General features: G+C 42.3%; 1 protein-coding gene across 1 annotated transcript in view; it reads left to right on the forward strand.

Moving 5' to 3' along the window:
* Positions 1 to 19,170, forward strand: part of LOC115105150 (sickle tail protein homolog) — a 165,480-nt gene that overhangs the window by 116,900 nt on the left and 29,410 nt on the right. The window contains 3 exon segments of the mRNA XM_065007142.1: positions 58 to 250; positions 8,270 to 8,468; positions 11,527 to 11,620. Coding sequence (XP_064863214.1) covers positions 58 to 250; positions 8,270 to 8,468; positions 11,527 to 11,620 — 486 coding nt within the window.

Below are 19,170 nucleotides of genomic sequence, written 5' to 3' on the forward strand. Positions count from 1 at the left end.
CTTTTCCTATGTATCGTGACCCCCTCTTGAACCTCTTTCTCCTCTTCTCCCTTATAGAGCAGAAGCCCTAAACACGGCCTTAGCAGCTCCAGTGTAGGGGACCAGGCTGAGCACCTCTCCCTGGCCTCTCTGGAGTCTCTGGACACCATGTCAGAGGCTGATGCCCCCACCACCTTCACCAGAGGCAGCCGCTCCCGCGCCAGCCTGCCCGTAGTGCGCTCCACCAACCAGACCAGGGACCGCTCACTAGGTAGGGGACCACAACATGGCCACACTGTGTTTTGATGCTATTAACCACAACGACACCAAGGACTGCTTCACACACACAGATAGACACAACTTGCATAACCCAGCCTGGCTCTCTTTTAAAAAAAAAAAACACACACACACACACACACTTACCAGGGTTTCTGAACATTTCACCAGCAGCATTTTAATTTACCAGACATTTGAGAAATGTAATGGACCCACATGTATAGGGTGCTTAACCTGATGAGGGCGTCCACCCATGGTGCTCAGAATGACAGAATTCACATTTAGATTATGGTTATGCATCTTAACGGAACATGCAACCCGAGGATGCAACGGCGTGCGTCCTTCTTACCGAATTCCGATGTGCACTTTGAAGATAAAAAAAAAAAAACTTTTCCTCAGCAGACAAGACGAGTAACGAACAGCAAGATCACTAGCCTATGTCAATGTACTATCCCCCATAGTCCGAAAGTTTCCCTATTCTGTTGGTCAGCTTGTCATTCGGTGCGAGAAAGAAATGGCCTATTCCAAACAGACTCTGGAACAGTTGTGGGAAGACAGATCCCAAATTCATAGAAGCAGTGCATAACAAAACGTGTTAAAAAGCAAATGAGGCTGATGCAACAGATCAGGGCCCGGTGTCCTGATAGCGATGGAACTAAGGCTTACAGGTGTTTTTAACGATGCATATTTCTTACAACGGCCGAAGACGTTTCCCAAAACGCCGCTCAGAGAAGCGCGTCATTGGAGCATGTGCCAATACTGATGGGATCAAATATTTCCTTCAAATGGGGAAATAATTAACAATACTGACGTCGGGATCGCTCCTCGAGAAGATTCACCACGGAAAATATTTGAGGCGGCTTATTCTTCTAATGCATTTTATAGTCCTGTGCCCCTTCAAACATTCAACCTCCAGCTGCGTACCCCCTCTAGCACCAGGGGTCAGCGCACTCTCATGTTGATATATTTATTAAACATAAGAATGAGTGTGAGTTTTTGTCACAAACCGGCTCGTGGGGAAGTGACAAAGAGCTCTTATAGGACCAGGTCACAAATAATAATCAATAACTTTGCTCTTTGTAGCCATCTTACATATAAAACCCTTATTTGTTCATCAAGAATTGTGAATAACTCACCACAGGTTAATGAGAAGGGTGTGCTTGAAAGGATGCACATAACTCTGCAATGTTGGGGTGTATTGGAGAGAATCTCAGTCTTAAATCATTTTCCACACACAGTCTGTGCCTGTATTTAGCTTTCATGCTAGTGAGGGCCGAGAATCCACTCTCGCATTGGTGTGTGGTTGCAAAGGGCATCAGTGTCTTAACAGTGCAATTTTCCAAGGCAGGATACTCTGAGCGCAGCCCTAGCCAGAAATCTGGCAGTGGCTTCTGATTTAAATTCAATTTTCACAGAACCAATTGTTGCAATTTCGATGAGGCTCTCTTGTTCAGTAAGTGGACTGGAAGCAGGGCATGAAAGGGATAACAAATCCAGTTGTTTGTATCGTCCGTTTCGGGAAAGTACCTGCGTAATTGCGCACGATCAAATTAGACATTGTCCGTAAGCTTGAGTTCATTTGCACACAAAAATCATACAATGGAAAGACCTGTGTGTTCTCCTTGTTAATGCAGACAGAGAAGCGCTCCAACTTCTTAATCATAGCCTCAATTTTGTCCCGCACATTGAATATAATGCAGGGTGTCCCTGTAATCCTAGATTCAGATCATTCAGGCAAGAAAAACATTACCCAGATAGGCCAGTCATGTGAGAAACTCGTCATCATGCAACGGTCAGACAAGGGAAAATTATGGTCAGTAAAGAACTTTAAGCTCATCTCTCAATATAATAAAATGTGTCAATACTTTGGCCCTTGATAACCAGCGCACTTCTGTGTGTTGTAAAAGCGTTACATGGTCACTGCCCATATCATTGCATAGTGCAGAAAATACACAAGAGTTCAGGGGCCTTGCTTTCACAAAGTTAACCATTTTCACTGTAGTGTCCAAAACGTCTTTCAAGATGTCAGGCATTCCCTTGGCAGCAAGAGCCTCTCGGTGGGTGCTGCAGTGTACCCAAGTGGCGTCGGGAGCAACTGCTTGCACGCACCACTCCACTATGTCTCCGTGTTATGGCTTTTGCGCCATCAGTACAGATACCAACACATCTTGACCACCAAAGTCCATTTGATCTCACAAAGCTGTCTAGTACTTTAAAAATATCCTCCCCTGCTGTCCTGGTTTCCAGTGGTTTGCAGAAGAGGATGTCTTCCTTAATTGACCCCCCCCCATAAAAGTAATGGAGCCGTGCCAGGCCTGCCACATCTGACTCACCCAGCTGTAACACATAGAATTCACTGGCTTGTATGCAAAGCAGTAATTGTTTCAAAACATCTCCTGCCACGTCACTACTGCGTCATGAAAAAAAGAGTTGTTTGATGAAGGCATTGTCTATAGTTTTTTTTGTCCTTCTCCCTCAGAATTGTCCCAGCCATATCCGCGGCAGCAGGAAGAATTAATTCCTCCACAATAGTATGGGGCTTGCATGTCCTAGCCACTCGGTAGCTCACCATATAAGACGTTTCTAGCCCCTTCTTATTAATGGGGTATGTTGCTTTTATACATGTCTTACTACTCGAAAGTCGTCTGAATTCTCGCTCAAAGAACTCCCGTTTGCTGATTTTTCAAATTGGCATGTTTTGTGTCTAAATGTCTGCGCAAGAGTGAAGGTTTCATTGAGTTGTGAGATAGTACTTTTGCACATCTAACACACTGTGGCTGAGGAAAGGCACTACTCCTAATATAAGTGAACCCCAAATCAATGTAGTTTTCACCATATTTGCGCCTCTTCAATGGTCCAACGTCCCTGTCTGTTGTTCGGTGCTTTCCCGGGTAAGGGGGCAGTAGATCTTCGGCTGCATCAGATTCACAACTGTCAATGTCCATGCTCGATGGACGAACAACAAATGTAGAATTACTGATGCTAGCATTGGATGTGCTCGTGGAAGCAGAACAACTTGTGTCGTCGACAGGTGCAGTTGTAGTACTGCTGGTAGTAGCAGTACTACCAGTAGAGCTGGTATGCGTCTCTATGGACACGGGCCTTACTTTTTTTAAATACGGACCGTTTGTGGAATTCTTACGGACCGTTAGTGGAATTCCCATGCGAGAGTAACGGTTAATGTGATTGTATGTTAATTATTTGACTGGGCTACCTGTATTTGTGTAACGCTCTGGGCGTAGTGGGTGCGAAGTCAGGCGCAGGAAGCAGATAGTACAGGGTAGTGCTTTTAATTGCACACACAGCGAACATAAGCCACCCCACGAAACACAGGGCACACACAAAACAAATGCCCAAACACGGGGACTCAAACAGTCCGGGGAAAAGCCCACGAACGAAAGCACGTCAACATCAAACGTGCACAGTGGCAACACAAAACAATCCTGCACAAAGAGCAGGCGGGCCTACTGGCTAACATAGCCCGACTAATCAGCCTACACACAAAACAGGGGAAACCAAGAAACAGAAAGGGGAAAAGGGATCAGTGGCAGCTAGTAGGCCGGTGACGACGACCTCCAAGCACCACCCGAACAGGAAGGGGAGCCACCTTTGGTAGGAGTCGTGACAATTTGACATTGTGTTGTTATTTTGCTGAATACTAGATGGTTTAATAACATTTTTGGCGTTTCGAGCCTACTCAGGCGAGGGGGGGGAAAAATGATCCCCCCCTGTTTGAAAATGTGAACAAAAATTATTACTCTTTTTAAAAAATGTGAATTGCATTTGTCTTTGGCATACCCCCGACAGCATTGCGCATACCCCTGGGGTTGGGAATACCTGTTCTAATGCTTACCCAATAAAAATGCACAAAATCACAGATTTGGCACATCATTGAGCACAATTTTTTTTTTTTTTTTTTTTTAAACAACTAGGCAAGTCAGTTATGAACAAATTCTTATTTACAATGACGGCCAAACCCGGACGATGCTGGGAAAATTGATGGGACTCCCAATCACGGCTGGTAGTGATACAACCTGGGTAGACTAGACATCATGAAATATATAGAGACAAATTACAGACAGCAGCCTAATACAACAAAATACAACTCGATTGAACATGAAATATATTGAAATATATTGAAATATGCCTATACGTCGCTTTTTTTTGTATCAATTACAAAGACATTGGCAACATTGTATTTGTATTCAACTTTGTTCGGAAGTTATTGGTGGTCACAGAGAGACGGATAAACCGTGTGATTCTATGTTCTGAGCTGTTCTACAAGTGGTCTGAGGCAGGCATTAGATTGCGCAAATTTTCAAGTGCAACGTTAATAACGATGGTTTTAGGAAGCCGCTCTGAGATTGAATGATGCGCCCTATGAAGGTTAGAACAATGAATAAAGTGTGACGCGCTGAAGCCTGTCGACCTTTTGAATTGTTGAGCAATCATTGGGCATATAAAAGAAACGAGTGGCGAAACCGAGTGGCGTAGACCATCACAGCCATGATACAAATGTCAAAACACACGGACTTGAGTATATTATTGCTTTTATACAACGGGTTACCAGCGTTGAAAAGCCAGATTCTTTCCTAAACCGTCAATTTTTTTTTCAACAAAACGTGATGCTCAAGGAGTATTTCTATCTGTTTTTTTTAAAGCCCTTTCGTGGTGAAAAATAAGCCCCCCCTAAACCCACCTGTGGTTGCACCCCTGTCCAGTCATGTGAAATACATAGATTAGGGCCTAATGTATTTATTTCAATTGACTGATTTCCTTATTTCCTTTTATATGGATCTGTAAGTCAGTTTGAAATTGTTGCGTGTTGCGTTTTTCTATTTTTCAGTATACACTACCGTTCAAAAGTTTGGGGTCACTTAGAAATTCCCTTGTTTTTGAATGAGCAGCACTTTTTTTTGTCTATTAAAATAACAGAAATACAGTGTAGACATTGTTAATGTTGTAAATGACAATTGTAGCTGGAAACGGCAGATGTAAAAAATAAAAATTGAATATCTACATAGGCGTACAGAGGCCCATTATCAGCAACCATCACTCCTGTGTTCCAATGGCTCATTGTGTTAGCTAATCCAAGTTCATCATTTTAAAAGGCTAATTGATCATTATAGAAAACCCTTTTGCATTTATGTTAGCACAGCTGAAAACCGTGGTCATGATTAAAGAAGCAATAAAACTGACCTTCTTTAGACTTAATAATTTCAGGTGATTTGGTTCCATTTGGAGAAGCGTTAGTGTAGAGTGTTGAATCTGACTGTTGTAAAGCCTTGCAGGCTCTCGAAACTAAGGCTGCATCCCAAATGGCACCTCATTCCTTATGTAGTGAGCTACTTTTCACCGGAGTCCATAGGGCTCTGCTCAAGTGTAGTGCACTATATTGGGAATACAGGTGTATGGTCTTAATTTGATCACCCTGTTGCAAGAGAACTTTCCCGCAATGCAGAAAATGTCAAACTTGTAGTGTATTTGAGGTTTAACCTGTTGCTTCTACTCGGGACGCTTGCGTCCCAACTAGAGCTCTGGAAATGCAAATGCGCTACGCTAAATGCTAATAGTATTAGTTAAAACTCAAAAGTTCATTAAAATACACATGCAGGGTATCGAATTAAAGCTACACTCGTTGTGAATCCAGGCAACAAGTCAGATTTTTAAAATGCTTTTCGGCGAAAGCATGAGAAGCTATTATCTGATAGCATGCAACACCCCAAAAGACCCACAGGGGACGTAAACAAAATAATTAGCATTTCGGCGTTACACAAACCGCACAATAAAATAGAAAACATTCATTACCTTTCACCATCTTCTTTGTTGGCACTCCTAGATGTCCCATAAACACTATTTGGGTCTTTATTTCGATTAAATCGGTCCATATAAAGCCTAGATATCGTTATATGTAGACTGTGTGATAAACGAAAAAAACATCGTTTCAAAACGTAACGTCATTTTTTTAAATTCAAAAAGTCGACGATAAACTTTCACAAAACACTTCGAAATACGTTTGTAATGCAACTTTAGGTATTAGTAAACGTTAATAAGCGATAAAATTCATCAGGAGGCGATGTAAAGATCATTAGCTGTCCGTCTGGAAAAATGTCCGGCTAGAAACTCAACGAAAATATCCGGTCCTAGACCGGAGGAGATACGGTGTCCTGTATGTGTTTGACCAAGAAAAAACTCGAAGGGAAATGACAAGACTCTAGACACCGTGTGGAAGCTGTAGGTACTGCAACCTCAGTCAATTAATTGTGGTTCACGTTTATCAATGGGTTCAAGTAGCGCATGGATATATTTTCCCATTTTCAGTGATCAGTTTTTCCTGTGCTTTTCGATGTAAATGCCGTTCTGGTAAAGCCACAGCAGTGATTTAACCAGTTTTTTAAACGTCTGAGTGTTTTCTATCCACACAGACTAAGCAAATGCATATACTATATTCCTGGCATGAGTAGCAGGGCGCTGAAATGTTGCGCGATTTTTAACAGAATGTTCAAAAAAGTAGAGGGTCGACTTAAGAGGTTAAAAAGGCTTCTGAAGTTTGTAATTTTCACTTTGAAATTACAGACTTGATTTTCGCAGAATATGTATCAACCCCTACAGAAATATAAATGATTTCTAATCCACATAATTATGTACATTTCCTGTTGCTGCAGGATTATTTTCCTGCTGTAGCAATCTAGCTCAAATGTAGTGCCATTTATCAAACAAACAAAGTCTATTCTTAAAATTCTATTCTATTCTTAAAATTCTACAAAAATCTCTGAAACTGGAAACACTTATCTCCCTCACTAGCTTTAAGCACCAGCTGTCAGAGCAGCTCACAGATTACTGCACCTGTACATAGCCCATCTATCATTTAGCCCAAACAACTACCTCTCCCCCTACTGTTTTTATTTATTTATTTTGCACCCCATTATTTCTCTCTACTTTGCACATTCTTCCACTGCAAATCTACCATTCCAGTGTTTTACTTGCTATATTGTATTTACTTTGCCACCATGGCCTTTTTTTGCCTTTACCTCCCTTATCTCACCTCATTTGCTCACATTTTATATAGACTTATTTTTCTACTGTATTATTGACTGTATGTTTGTTTTACTTCATGTGTAACTCTGTGTTGTTGTATGTGTCGAACTGCTTTGCTTTATCTTGGCCAGGTCGCAGTTGTAAATGAGAACTTGTTCTCAACTTTCCTACCTGGTTAAATTAAGGTGAAATAAAATAAATAAAAATTATTCTCTGTCCACTAGCTGTGCAGCCACGCCATTTGGTTCTGATTTAAGAGTGAAACCAGACAAGCAGCAACCACATACAGTCTTGCAATCTGACTCCCATCTTAGAATTGAGCTGTCTAAAGTCTCCGGGGCTAATAAAGTTCAGTTTTTAGGGAATGTTACAAATGCTGCATGTGAAATAGAATATGAAGCCCAGTGTGTGTCCCAAATGGCACCCTATTCCCTGTCGGCCCTGGTCAAAAGTAGTGCACATCAAGGGAATAGTGTTCCATTTGCGACGCATGACCAGTCATCAAATAACACACGTGGTATTAGGATCATCTGCAAGGTCTTTCGTCGTAATGAAAAGCTAGTGGCTAACATAACAGTACACCAGGGAAAGAGAGTTAGTTCACCAACTGACTATGTTGTTACAAGGAAGCCCTACTATTAGCTATAGAGCCGGAGATGTATGTACCATAGAGGGGCTCAGCACTTTATTTCCTGGAGCCTATAGGATCTTTATTATACTACCGCAAACGTCTGGTCTTTAACTCAATGGAAATACACTGAAGATACAGTGTTTGTGCTGTATGTCTGACTGCGTACAACTCATGTGGCCCCACAGTACACAAAGCATGCGTCCAAATGGCACCCTATTCACTATATAATGCACAACTTTGAATAGTGCCCCATAAGACTGATGTCGTGTTCCTGTACATGGTTAACAGCCACCAGATCATCATTAACTCTTTGGTAACCCTCTCTCCTTCCGCTCTACTTCCCAGGCGTGCTGTACCTGCAGTACGGAGAGGAGACCAAGCAGATCCGGATGCCCAATGAGATCACCAGCGGCGACACCATCAGGGCTCTGTTTGTGAGTGCCTTCCCCCAGCAGCTCACCATGAAGATGCTGGAGTCTCCCAGTGTGGCCGTCTATGTCAAAGATGACATGAGGAACATGTACTACGAGCTTACTGATGTCAGGTAAATGTGTGTGTGTGTTATGTCTCTACTTTCCCACACTGGGTTAGCTAGAGCAGGTCATTTGGGGTTTTCTTCCCTATGTCTCAGTCTCACCCCTGTAAGGTCCTCAGGGTTACCCAGCAGCCTTCCTCTCTCCCCTCCTTAGGCTCTTCCTGTCTAATGAGCTCAACTTACGCAACACAGGAAGTGACCCTCTCTACTTCCCAGTCAACCCAATAGCTGTGTGGATGAAAGGCCTCGGGATGTGGAGCCCTACTGTAGTGGACACTTTAGTTCCACCTACACCTAAACAAACCCAAACACGGTCCCAAATTACATTCTTATCTAGTGCACTACTTTGGGTTTGCCTATGGGCCCGGGTCAAACGTAGTGCGCTACATAGACATTAGGGTGCCATTTTGGGTCGTGAGCACAGTTTTAGAGCCTCTACTTTCTCAAATGTTGTCCCACGTGATGGAAAGTGGAAAGTTATTTTGTGGGCGACTTCATGTGTTTTTACACATGTCCTTCCTGCTCAGTTAGCAGGACAAAAGGATTGGACAGGAACCCATAAACTGTCTTGTTACTTCCAGAGCCACCGATTTAAAGTGAGTGAGAGAGCTGTATCAAAGGTGGCCACAGTCTGGCTGTCTTCTATGTGCAGAAACATGTGCTTGTGCAAAGAGACACATAATATGCGTCCCAAATGGCACCATATCCCCTATTTGGTGCACTACTTTTGACCAGGGCACAAAGGAACTCTGGTAAAAAAAAAAAAGTAATACACTAGGGAATAGGATGCCATTTGGGACACATGTTAAGTGTCTCTTTGCAGAGGCACATGTAGCATTAGCGTTAGCCTGCCTTTCTTTTAACACAGAGAGAAAAACAAACACCAGTGAGATTCTGTAAGACAACACTGACCAGGGTTTCATGCCCTCAGTCATCCCCACACACAGTCACGTCACCAATCACCCACTTCCTGGTATTATGGGTGTGTTTATGGGAGACACCATTTCATGAAGTCCAACCATATAGACAGGGCATTTGGAAAGTATTCAGACCCCTTGACTTTTTCCACATTTTTTTACGTTACAGCCTTATTCTAAAATGGATTCAATTACTATTTCATCTACACATATTACCCCATAACAACGAAGCGAAAACTGGTTTTTAGAAACTTTTGTGAATGTATAAGAAAAACAAAAACAGAAGTATAAGTATAATTTATAAAAGTATTCAGACCCTTCGTTACGAGACTCGAAATTGAGCTTGGGTGCATCCTGTTTCCATTGAGCATCCTTGAGATGTTTCTACAACCTGATTGGAGTCCATCTGTGGTAAATTCAATTGATTGGACATGATTTGGAAAGACGCACATTTTTCTATATAAGGTCCCACAGTTGACAGTGCATGTCAGAGCAAAAACCAAGCCATGAGGTCGAAGGAATTTTCCGAGATGGGATTGGGGAAGGGTACCAAAAAATGTCTGCAGCATTGAAGGTCCCCAAGAACACAGAGGCCTCTTAAATGGAAGAAGTGTTGGAACCACCAAGACACTTCCTAGAGCTGGCCACCAAACTGAGCATTCGGGGGAGAAGGGCCTTGGTCAGGGAGGTGACCAAGAACCCGAAGGTCACTCTGACAGAGCTCCAGAGTTCCTCTGTGGAGACGGGAGAAACTTCCAGAAGGACTTCCATCTATGCAGCACTCCACCAATCAGGCCTTTATTATAGAGTGGCCAGACAGAAGCCACTCCTCAGTAAAAGGCACATGACAGCCCGCTTGGAGTTTGCCAAAAGGCACCTAAAGGACTCTGACCATGAGAAACAAGATTCTCTGGTATCATGAAACCAATATTGAAAAATTTGGCCTGAATGTTATGCGTCACGTCTGTAGGAAACCTGGCACCATCTCTAAGATGAAGCATGGTGGTGGCAGCATCATGCTGTGGGGATGTTTTTCAGCTGCAGGGACTGGGAGATTAGTCAGGATCGATGGAAAGATGAACGGAGCAAAGTATAGAGATATGCTTGATGAAAACTTGCTCAGGACCTCAGACTGGGGCAAAGGTTCAACTTCTAACAGGACAAAAACCCTAAGCGCACAGCCGAGACAACGCAAGTGTGGCTTTGGGACAAGTCTCTGCATGTCCTTGAGTGGCCCAGCCAGAGCCCGGACTTGAACCCAATCGAACATTTCTGGAGAGACCTGAAAATAGCTGTGCAGCGATGCTCCCCATCCAACCTGACAGAGCTTGAGAGGATCTGCAGAGAAGAATGGGAGAAACTCACCAAATACAGGTGTGCCAAGCTTGTAGCATCATACCCAAGAATACTCAAGGCTGTAATCACTGCCAAATGTGCTTCAACAAAGTACTGAGTAAAGGGTGCACTTTTTCATCATGTGGTATTGAGTGTAGATTGATGAGGGGGGACTATTGAATCCATTTTAGAATAAGGCTGTAAAGTAACGTGGAAAAAGTCAAGGGGTCTGAATACTTTCTGAATGCACTGTATATGGATTGCCCAGGAAATGATTTGACAATGCATACAGAAGCTGTTTAGTGACTATATTGTATATTTGAATTTCTGTAGGGTACAAGTTTTCGGCACACTGGGCTCAAATGGAAAAACAAGTGTTCTCTATCTGTAATGTTCTTGCGGTGGTGGGATGTTTACTTTATGACTAGCCGTCATCTTTTTTTATCAGGGCTGTAAAAGTTGTCACATGTTTGTTCCTCACAGACTGGTACGGTAGAGTGCAGGAGTACTAGCTGACTCAGAACACATCTAGACAGAGAGAGCTTTACATAGGAGCTTTATTTATTTGAGGAAAACTATTTACCGTTACACTACTAGACAAGTTTTGGACTAATTGGACACTTTTGACACAGCACCGTGATGTCTCAGCCAGTGTACGGTCAGTACACCAGACCACGGACTGTGTATGACATAGCCTTGTCAGAGTACACACCAATGTCTCGGTATAGGAGTCTCGCAGCTAGAGGAGACAGACCGCTGTCCGATAGTGATATAATCTGGGCACCTCGTCAAACTTCGGCTGTTTCTCTCTCCAGGAATATCTCGGATCACTCCTGCCTGAAGGTGTACCACAAGGACCCCGCACAAGCCTTCAGTCACGGCCCAAGACCCACCAACGGCGATGCCAGGGTGAGTACTTTACTTTCGGTTTTGTACACCAGCTTCAAACGGCTGAAAATACAATGTTTTTGTTTGTGGAAAGTACATTTCACAGCAGTGTAGATGATACAATTATTATCTACACTATACTTGCTTGTTTTGTCACATAAACTGAAATTAGGCCAACTATTAGAATTTTTGCAACCAAGAAATGGCGGAGCGATTTCTGCATAGTGCATCTTTTAATTCTTGTCTGAGCAAAGGAATATAGAGGGTCTAATTCTAAGTCCATCCCTACTGTGGTGCTTTTGTAAAAAATAAAAGTACAGTATTTACGACGGGTATTATTATGCGCAACATGCCAGCCATTCCCACGGAAACAGCTCCAGTACGGAATAGGCCATTCTAGTCAGTCTAACATATAAATAACACCGTCAATGGGGGCCCCCACCTCTTCCTCCCCTCTCCCCCTATCCTCCTCTACCCTCTTGTCTCCTACTTATCATCCCTTCCTCTCAGCATCTAGGTAGAGGAATGACCCCCCCCCAACCTCCCCGTCTTCCTTAATCTGTTTTCTGTTCATGGGGGTCTTCTGTTCTCCGTGCCTAATTTTGGGAGGGGATCGAGGGAGCCTTGTGTGTGCTTTAGCGCAGTTCTCCTGAAATAATTGAACTACATTCATGCGGCTTTTCCTTGTCCATTCTTCTCCAAATCTCCTGCTATTCTCCCACAAGGCTGTTTCCTGCTGATGTAATGGCAGGAAACCAACACGCAAAGACCTCATTCCTTGTGTGTTCTAACCCCAAATCCTTTCTGATCAACTGACCCCGATCCTACCTAGTCCTCTTGGATGCTTTATCTATCTAGCCAAGAGGAGTCTCCATGTGTACTTCTGCCCAGAGCCCTATGGGGTCCTGGTTAAAAGGTGGGCACCATATAGGGAATAGAGTGCCATTTGGGATGCAAAACAGGAGTATTATTGCAGTTAATTACAATCACAACGACCCTTTCAATGAGCCCAGCATCATGTATTGTGTCTTTGTAGCGAGACGGCAGCTTTGCTTTATGGGAAGTGGAGTGTGCTGTCAGATTCTGTAGTGTTTTGCTTTAGTAGTAGAGTAAAGTATCATTGAGTCTTTAAGTCTAGGGACTACTTTTGATTTATTCTCTCTATTGTTTATGAAACTGTGCTTCAGTCTGCCTCTATTTCCTACTGTATAAGCATACACTGTGTAGTATAGTATTTTACTGAAATGAATCGAACGCGTAGGATACCAAGGAGCAACCACCATTTCTAAAGCAGCTACTGCATGCACGGCAGAACATTTAAACCATGGATTGCTCTACTGTTGATTTGTTTAACAGGAAGTAGACATATGTTATGAGCAGTGTTATAAAAAGTGAACACACCCACCCACACACATACACACACTGCATGAATACGCAACCCAGTTATCATGAGCTGTCTTATCAGTTCTGTCATTGTTTAACCCACAGGAGCAATTCACACACTCATTCTGTCTCTAGACTCCTGGACTACTCCAGGAGATCTATGGGCATTGTCTTAAACACACACACACACACTCACGCACAGGTTGCGCACAACCACATGCGCACACTCACGCACAGGTTGCGCACACAAACCCTTATAGGTTTGAGTTAATTTGTTCTGGCCTAGGCACCGGTGTGCGATTGAGTTGAAGTCGCCTGTCTCTTTAAAAGGCGGTGACCTCTTAGATGATGTTTCACTCCCACATGCCATAAAGATCAACGTATCAAAATAAACCACCAAATATTTGTATTTGAAATACATATGTTAGTTACTTCCAAGAGTTAGATCATTTGAATTACATGAACAGCAACATTCTCAGTAATGGTTACAAAAAAAGACTTCTGATACAGGGGAAGAGCAGGGCCACAAAATGTCTACAACCTACAGTATTTTGAAAATACAAAATACATTGGCGTGTAGTTCAGCCCCAGTGTAATTGAAAGAAGAAAATACTCAGTCATTCAAATACCTATTTCAAGTACAGTACATGTAACAGAAATATGACACTTGCAATAAGTTGTTCTGGGATTCAAACAACAAAGCGGTTAGATTCTTCAACAATCAATGGCTTTATTTCATTTCAATTTTGTCATCCATATATTTATAATGTATATATTCTTATTCCTTTACTTAGATTTGTGTGTATTAGGTAGATGTTGTGGAATTGTTCAATTACATGTTAGATATTGCTGCACTGTGGGAACTGGAAGCACAAGCATTTCGCTACACTTGCAATAGCATCTGCTAATAATGTGTATGTGACCAAAAAAAATTGATTTTGATTTAAAAGTCCCAAAATGGATGTACCAATCCCAGATCACTCCTTTAAATACCTGCTCATGAAGTGATACAGCTATCATGTGTATAGAGTGCATTTGGAAAGTATTCAGACCCCATGACTTTTTCCACATTTTGTTACGTTACAGCCTTATTCTAAAATGTATTAAATAAATATTTTTCCTCATCAATCTACGCAGGCATAATAACTAAGCAAAAACTGTTTTTTTGCATTTTTTTCAAAATGTATTAAAAATAAAAAACATACCTTATTTACATAAGTATTCAGACCCTTTGCTATAAGACTCAAAATTGAGCTCAGGTGCATCCTGTTTACATTGATCATCCTTGAGATGTTTCTACAACTTGATTGGAGTCCACCTGTGGTAAATTCAATTGATTGGGCATGATTTGGAAAGACACACACCTGTCTATATAAGGTCCCACAGTTGACAGTGCATGTCAGAGCAAAAACTAAGTCATGAGGTCGAAGGAATTGTCCGTAGAGCTCTGAGACTGGATTGTGTCAAGGCAAATATCTAGGGAAGGGTACCAAAAAATGTCTGGAGCATTGAAGGTCCCCAAGAACACAGTGGCCACCATCATTCTTAAATGGAAGAAGTTTGGAACCATCAAGAAGTTTCCTAGAGCTGGCCGTCCGGCCATCCAGGGAGAAGGGCCTTGGTCAGGGAGTTGATGATCAAGAACCTGATGGTCACTCTGACAGAGCTCCAGAGGTCCTCTGTGGAGATGGGAGAACCTTTCAGAAGGACAACCATCTCTGCAGCACTCCACCCATCTGGCCTTTATGGTAGAATGGCCAGATGGAAGCCACTCCTCAGTAAAAGGCACATTACAGCCCACTTGGAGTTTGCCAAAATCCACCTAAAGGACTCTCAGGCCATGAGAAACAAGATTCTCTGGTCTGATGAAACCAAGATTGGCCTGAATGCAAAGCGTCAGATCTGGAGGAAACCTGGCACCATCCCTATGGTGAAGCACGGTTGTGGCAGCATCATGCTGTGGGGGTGTTTTTCAGCGACAGGGACTGGGAGACTAGTCGGGATCGAGGGATAGATGAACAGAGCAAAGTTCAGAGAGATCCTTGATGAAACCTGCTTCAGAGTGCTCAGGACCTCAAACTGGGGTGAAGGTTCACCTTCCAACAGGACAACGACCCTAAGCACACAGCCAAGACAACATAGAAGTGGCTTCGGGACAAGTCTCTGAATGCCCTTGAGTGGCCCAGCCAGAGCCCGGACTTGAACCCGATCGAACAACTCTGGAGAGACCTGAAAATAGCTGTGCAGCGACGCTCCCCATGCAACCTGACAGAGCTTGAAAGAATCTGCAGAGAAGAATGGGAGTGTCATACCCAAGAAGACTGTAATCGATGACAAAGGTACTTCAACAAAGTACTGAGTAAAGTGTCTGAATACTTATGTAAATGTGTTTAATTATGTTTTGAATATTTTATACATTTGCATATTTCTAAGAACCTGTTTTTGCTTTGTCATTATGTGGTATTGTTTGTAGGTTGATGAGGGGTGGGTGGCGGACAATTTAATACATTTTAGAATAAGGCTGTGATGTAACAAAAAGTTGAGGGGTCTGAATACTTTCCGAATGCACCGTAGTGTTCTGGATAAATAAAGTGGATATTTATAGTGGCTGGTGTGCAAATACTTTCTGCTTAAATTTGACAAATTAATCCAATTCATTCCACATTGATCAATGCCAATTTTGTACCATTACTGTATATGCAGTATAATGACTGTACGCCTGTATGAATTAACTGTTGTTTCTATGCCATTGAGCCATTAGCTTATGGCAGGTTGCCCTTTTTTAAATGCAGACTGTGCAAAGTCATGCATATTAATACTGAAGCACTCTCACACACACACACACACACACACACACAGGCAAGCTAAACAGTGGCTTTATTCCTGACAGATGTGAGGCTGAGAGTGCAGACAAAAAAATAGCCTTTTCTTATGCATCCTTGCGTTAGCAGCTTCTTTTCGCTGTGAAACCAAAACCTGGCATACTAGGAAAAGGGCAAATACAGAACAATAACCAAATGAGTGGTGCACCTGTTCGAACGAAGTGTTTTGATTGGAGTGGAAGAACACTGCTGTAGGCCTCAGTAGGGCTAAGCAGTGTCCCGTCTTCTCTAAAGAAATGATCAGATACACACACACACACTGCATTGATTATGTCTCTCCAAAGTAAAGTCGGTGAGAAATCATTTCTGCTATTGGTCTCTGTTTTGTTTTCCTCTAAGAGATTGCTTCCCAATGTTTTGGGTGGTTAAATATAGGGTTTTGAGTCTCATTGCAACACACAAGCTGCCATGAGATGGAGTTGGAGATACTGACTAGACGCTAGATAAGTTAACGTTGTTTTTTTCCCGTTTTTTACTCTGCCTGCTAACACACTGGATGATTCGGAATCCATTGAAGAGCTTGAACGATTCATTGACTCAAAGAAACATGTCGCTGGTTTCAGAGGATTAAAGCACTGTTAAGGACAACCAACCCAATCAACAAAACAAACCAAATCCAAGTTGGCCAATAGGTATCAACGATGAAACCAAACCATCCCCAAGGAAGAGGGGGCGTGTGGAGAGAGGTTTACTGATATGGATGTCGACTTGTTTAAATCCATCAATGAACGGCTTGCCAAACTTGATATGTTGGATATACTACGAGAGGACATCAATGCATTATGTGCCAGTCAAGAATTCAGCCAATGTCAGATTGATGATCCAAGGAAAGAGAACAATGAGATGAAAGGTACTGTAGACTCTATTCATGGCAAGGTGGAGGTGAAAGGTACTGTAGACTCTATTCATGGCAAGGTGGAGGTGAAAGGTACTGTAGACTCTATTCATAGCAAGGTGGAGGTGAAAGGTACTGTAGACTCTATTCATGGCAAGGTGGAGGTGAAAGGTACTGTAGACTCTATTCATGGCAAGGTGGAGGTGAAAGGTACTGTAGACTCTATTCATAGCAAGGTGGAGGTGAAAGGTACTGTAGACTCTATTCATGGCAAGGTGGAGGTGAAAGGTACTGTAGACTCTATTCATGGCAAGGTGGAGGTGAAAGGTACTATAGACTCTATTCATGGCAAGGTGGAGGTGAAAGGTACTGTAGACTCTTCATGGCAAGGTGGAGGTGAAAGGTACTGTAGACTCTATTCATGGCAAGGTGGAGGTGAAAGGTACTGTAGACTCTATTCATGGCAAGGTGGAGGTGAAATGTACTGTAGACTCTATTCATGGCAAGGTGGAGGTGAAAGGTACTGTAGACTCTATTCATAGCAAGGTGGAGGGGGCGCAAAGGGAGAACAAACAACGTAAAGAAACCTTGCCTGATGCACAGTGTCGATCAATGCGGAACAATCTAATGTTTTCAGGGATACCGGAGAATGACAACAGCAGAGGCTGTGAGGACACTGTCCGAGACTTTATGTCAACTCAACTGGAACTGCCCACTGATGTTGTGTATCATGTCACTTCCTCCAGAGTCCATAGGATGGGTAACGGCCTCTGGGAATAGGCCACGGGCTATTATTGCATGTTTTGACAAATTTAAGCAAAAAGGAAATGACGAAGAGCAGGGGCAGAGAACTCCGAAACACTGATTTTGGAATGAATGATCACTTCCCCAGCGAGACCAATGAAAGGAGAAAAAAATGTATCCCATCACGAAGGAAGAGTTTACATCAACGGGCAATTGTATCGGGACTCTAGAGTAACTCCCTGGCTATTTTAATTGAATGTTCAAATCTGAGTTTGTGTGTTCTAGTGTATCATGACAACTTCAACTATAACAGATATATGCTATATTCATCTCCACTTGATAAGGAAAGGGCCGCATAATGTATGTAGCCTTCCTAACAAAATACATGAGGTTTTTAACTTGGTCGACATAAGTAATATTCATATTTCGGCTTTGACCGAAACACATTTAGATGCATCTGTAAATGCTGGGCAAAGGAACATCCATGGATATTGTCTACTTAGAAGGGACAGGAATAGGGATGGTGGGGGTGTAGCGCTGGATATTCAGAATCATATGTGGTTTGAAACAAATGGTTAATTGAAAATAACCATTTATTTTTTTATATAACCAAACTACGAGATTATCAACTAATTTGGGTCACCGTTCTGACACATGCATTGATCTGATCTTCTGCAATGCTAGTGGGCTGGACAGACCATAATATTGTGACCATAACCACGTTCCAAAGAATCCCCCAAGGATTGTGTTCAAGATAAATTTGTACCTTTTATTTAACTAGGCAAGTCAGTTAAGAACTAATTCTTATTTTCAATGACGGCCTAGGAACAGTGGGCCTTGTTCAGGGGCAGTTAGCTCGGGGATTTGAACTTGCAACCTTTTGGTTACTGGTCCAACGCTCTAACCACTAGGCTACGCTGCCTCGATTTAATCATGAGCTGTTTCTAAATGATTTGGCTGCTGTACAATGGGAGCTGATTTATCTAGAGGATTATTTAATTCACGCTACAGAATGTTTTATGGATTTGCTCACTGAGGTAAGGGACCATCATGCCCCAATAAGAAAGAGTACAGTTGGTGTCTGTCCATCTCCATGGATTAATGATGAACTGGGTGAGGCTTTTTCTCAAAGAAATATGGCAAAAGTCTTAGCAGCCAAATCTGAACTAGAAATTGATTAACGGAATTATAGAACATTATGTAATTATGCAGTTAAATTGAATCGTAAGACAAAAACGTTATTTTACAACAATGCTTTTATTGATTGTAAAAATGATTGTAAAAAGGTATGGAATACAGTTAAGGGCTTAGTTGGTTAAGGGCTAATCTAACATATTGACCCGATAAATACTCAGTCAAAAAATATATATTGATTCTTTATTGCTCTAAATCCAAATGTTCTTTTGCCTATTTCTCTTTTCTGTCTGGACAACACAGATGGTGGACAATCTATTCCTAGTATTTACTGAATGTCTGTCTCTTACCAACGGAATACCATTGTGAATAGAGTTTGGCTGTTTTAAATGGTGTATATTGTAAAATAAGCATATTGTTTTCAATTCAGTTGATTGATGACCAACCAAGAGCATTTGTGCATGACTACAACAGAAGAACCATATCTCCACCTTAAAACAATCCTTGCTGCTTCGTTCTGTGCTTCTAACTTCACTTGCTGATGCTTTCCCCAGACCACAGAACAGTACTTCACCTGACTCTCAATGAATGAA

This window comes from Oncorhynchus nerka, linkage group LG22 (genome assembly GCF_034236695.1).
Source record: "Oncorhynchus nerka isolate Pitt River linkage group LG22, Oner_Uvic_2.0, whole genome shotgun sequence".
NCBI lineage: Eukaryota > Metazoa > Chordata > Actinopteri > Salmoniformes > Salmonidae > Oncorhynchus > Oncorhynchus nerka.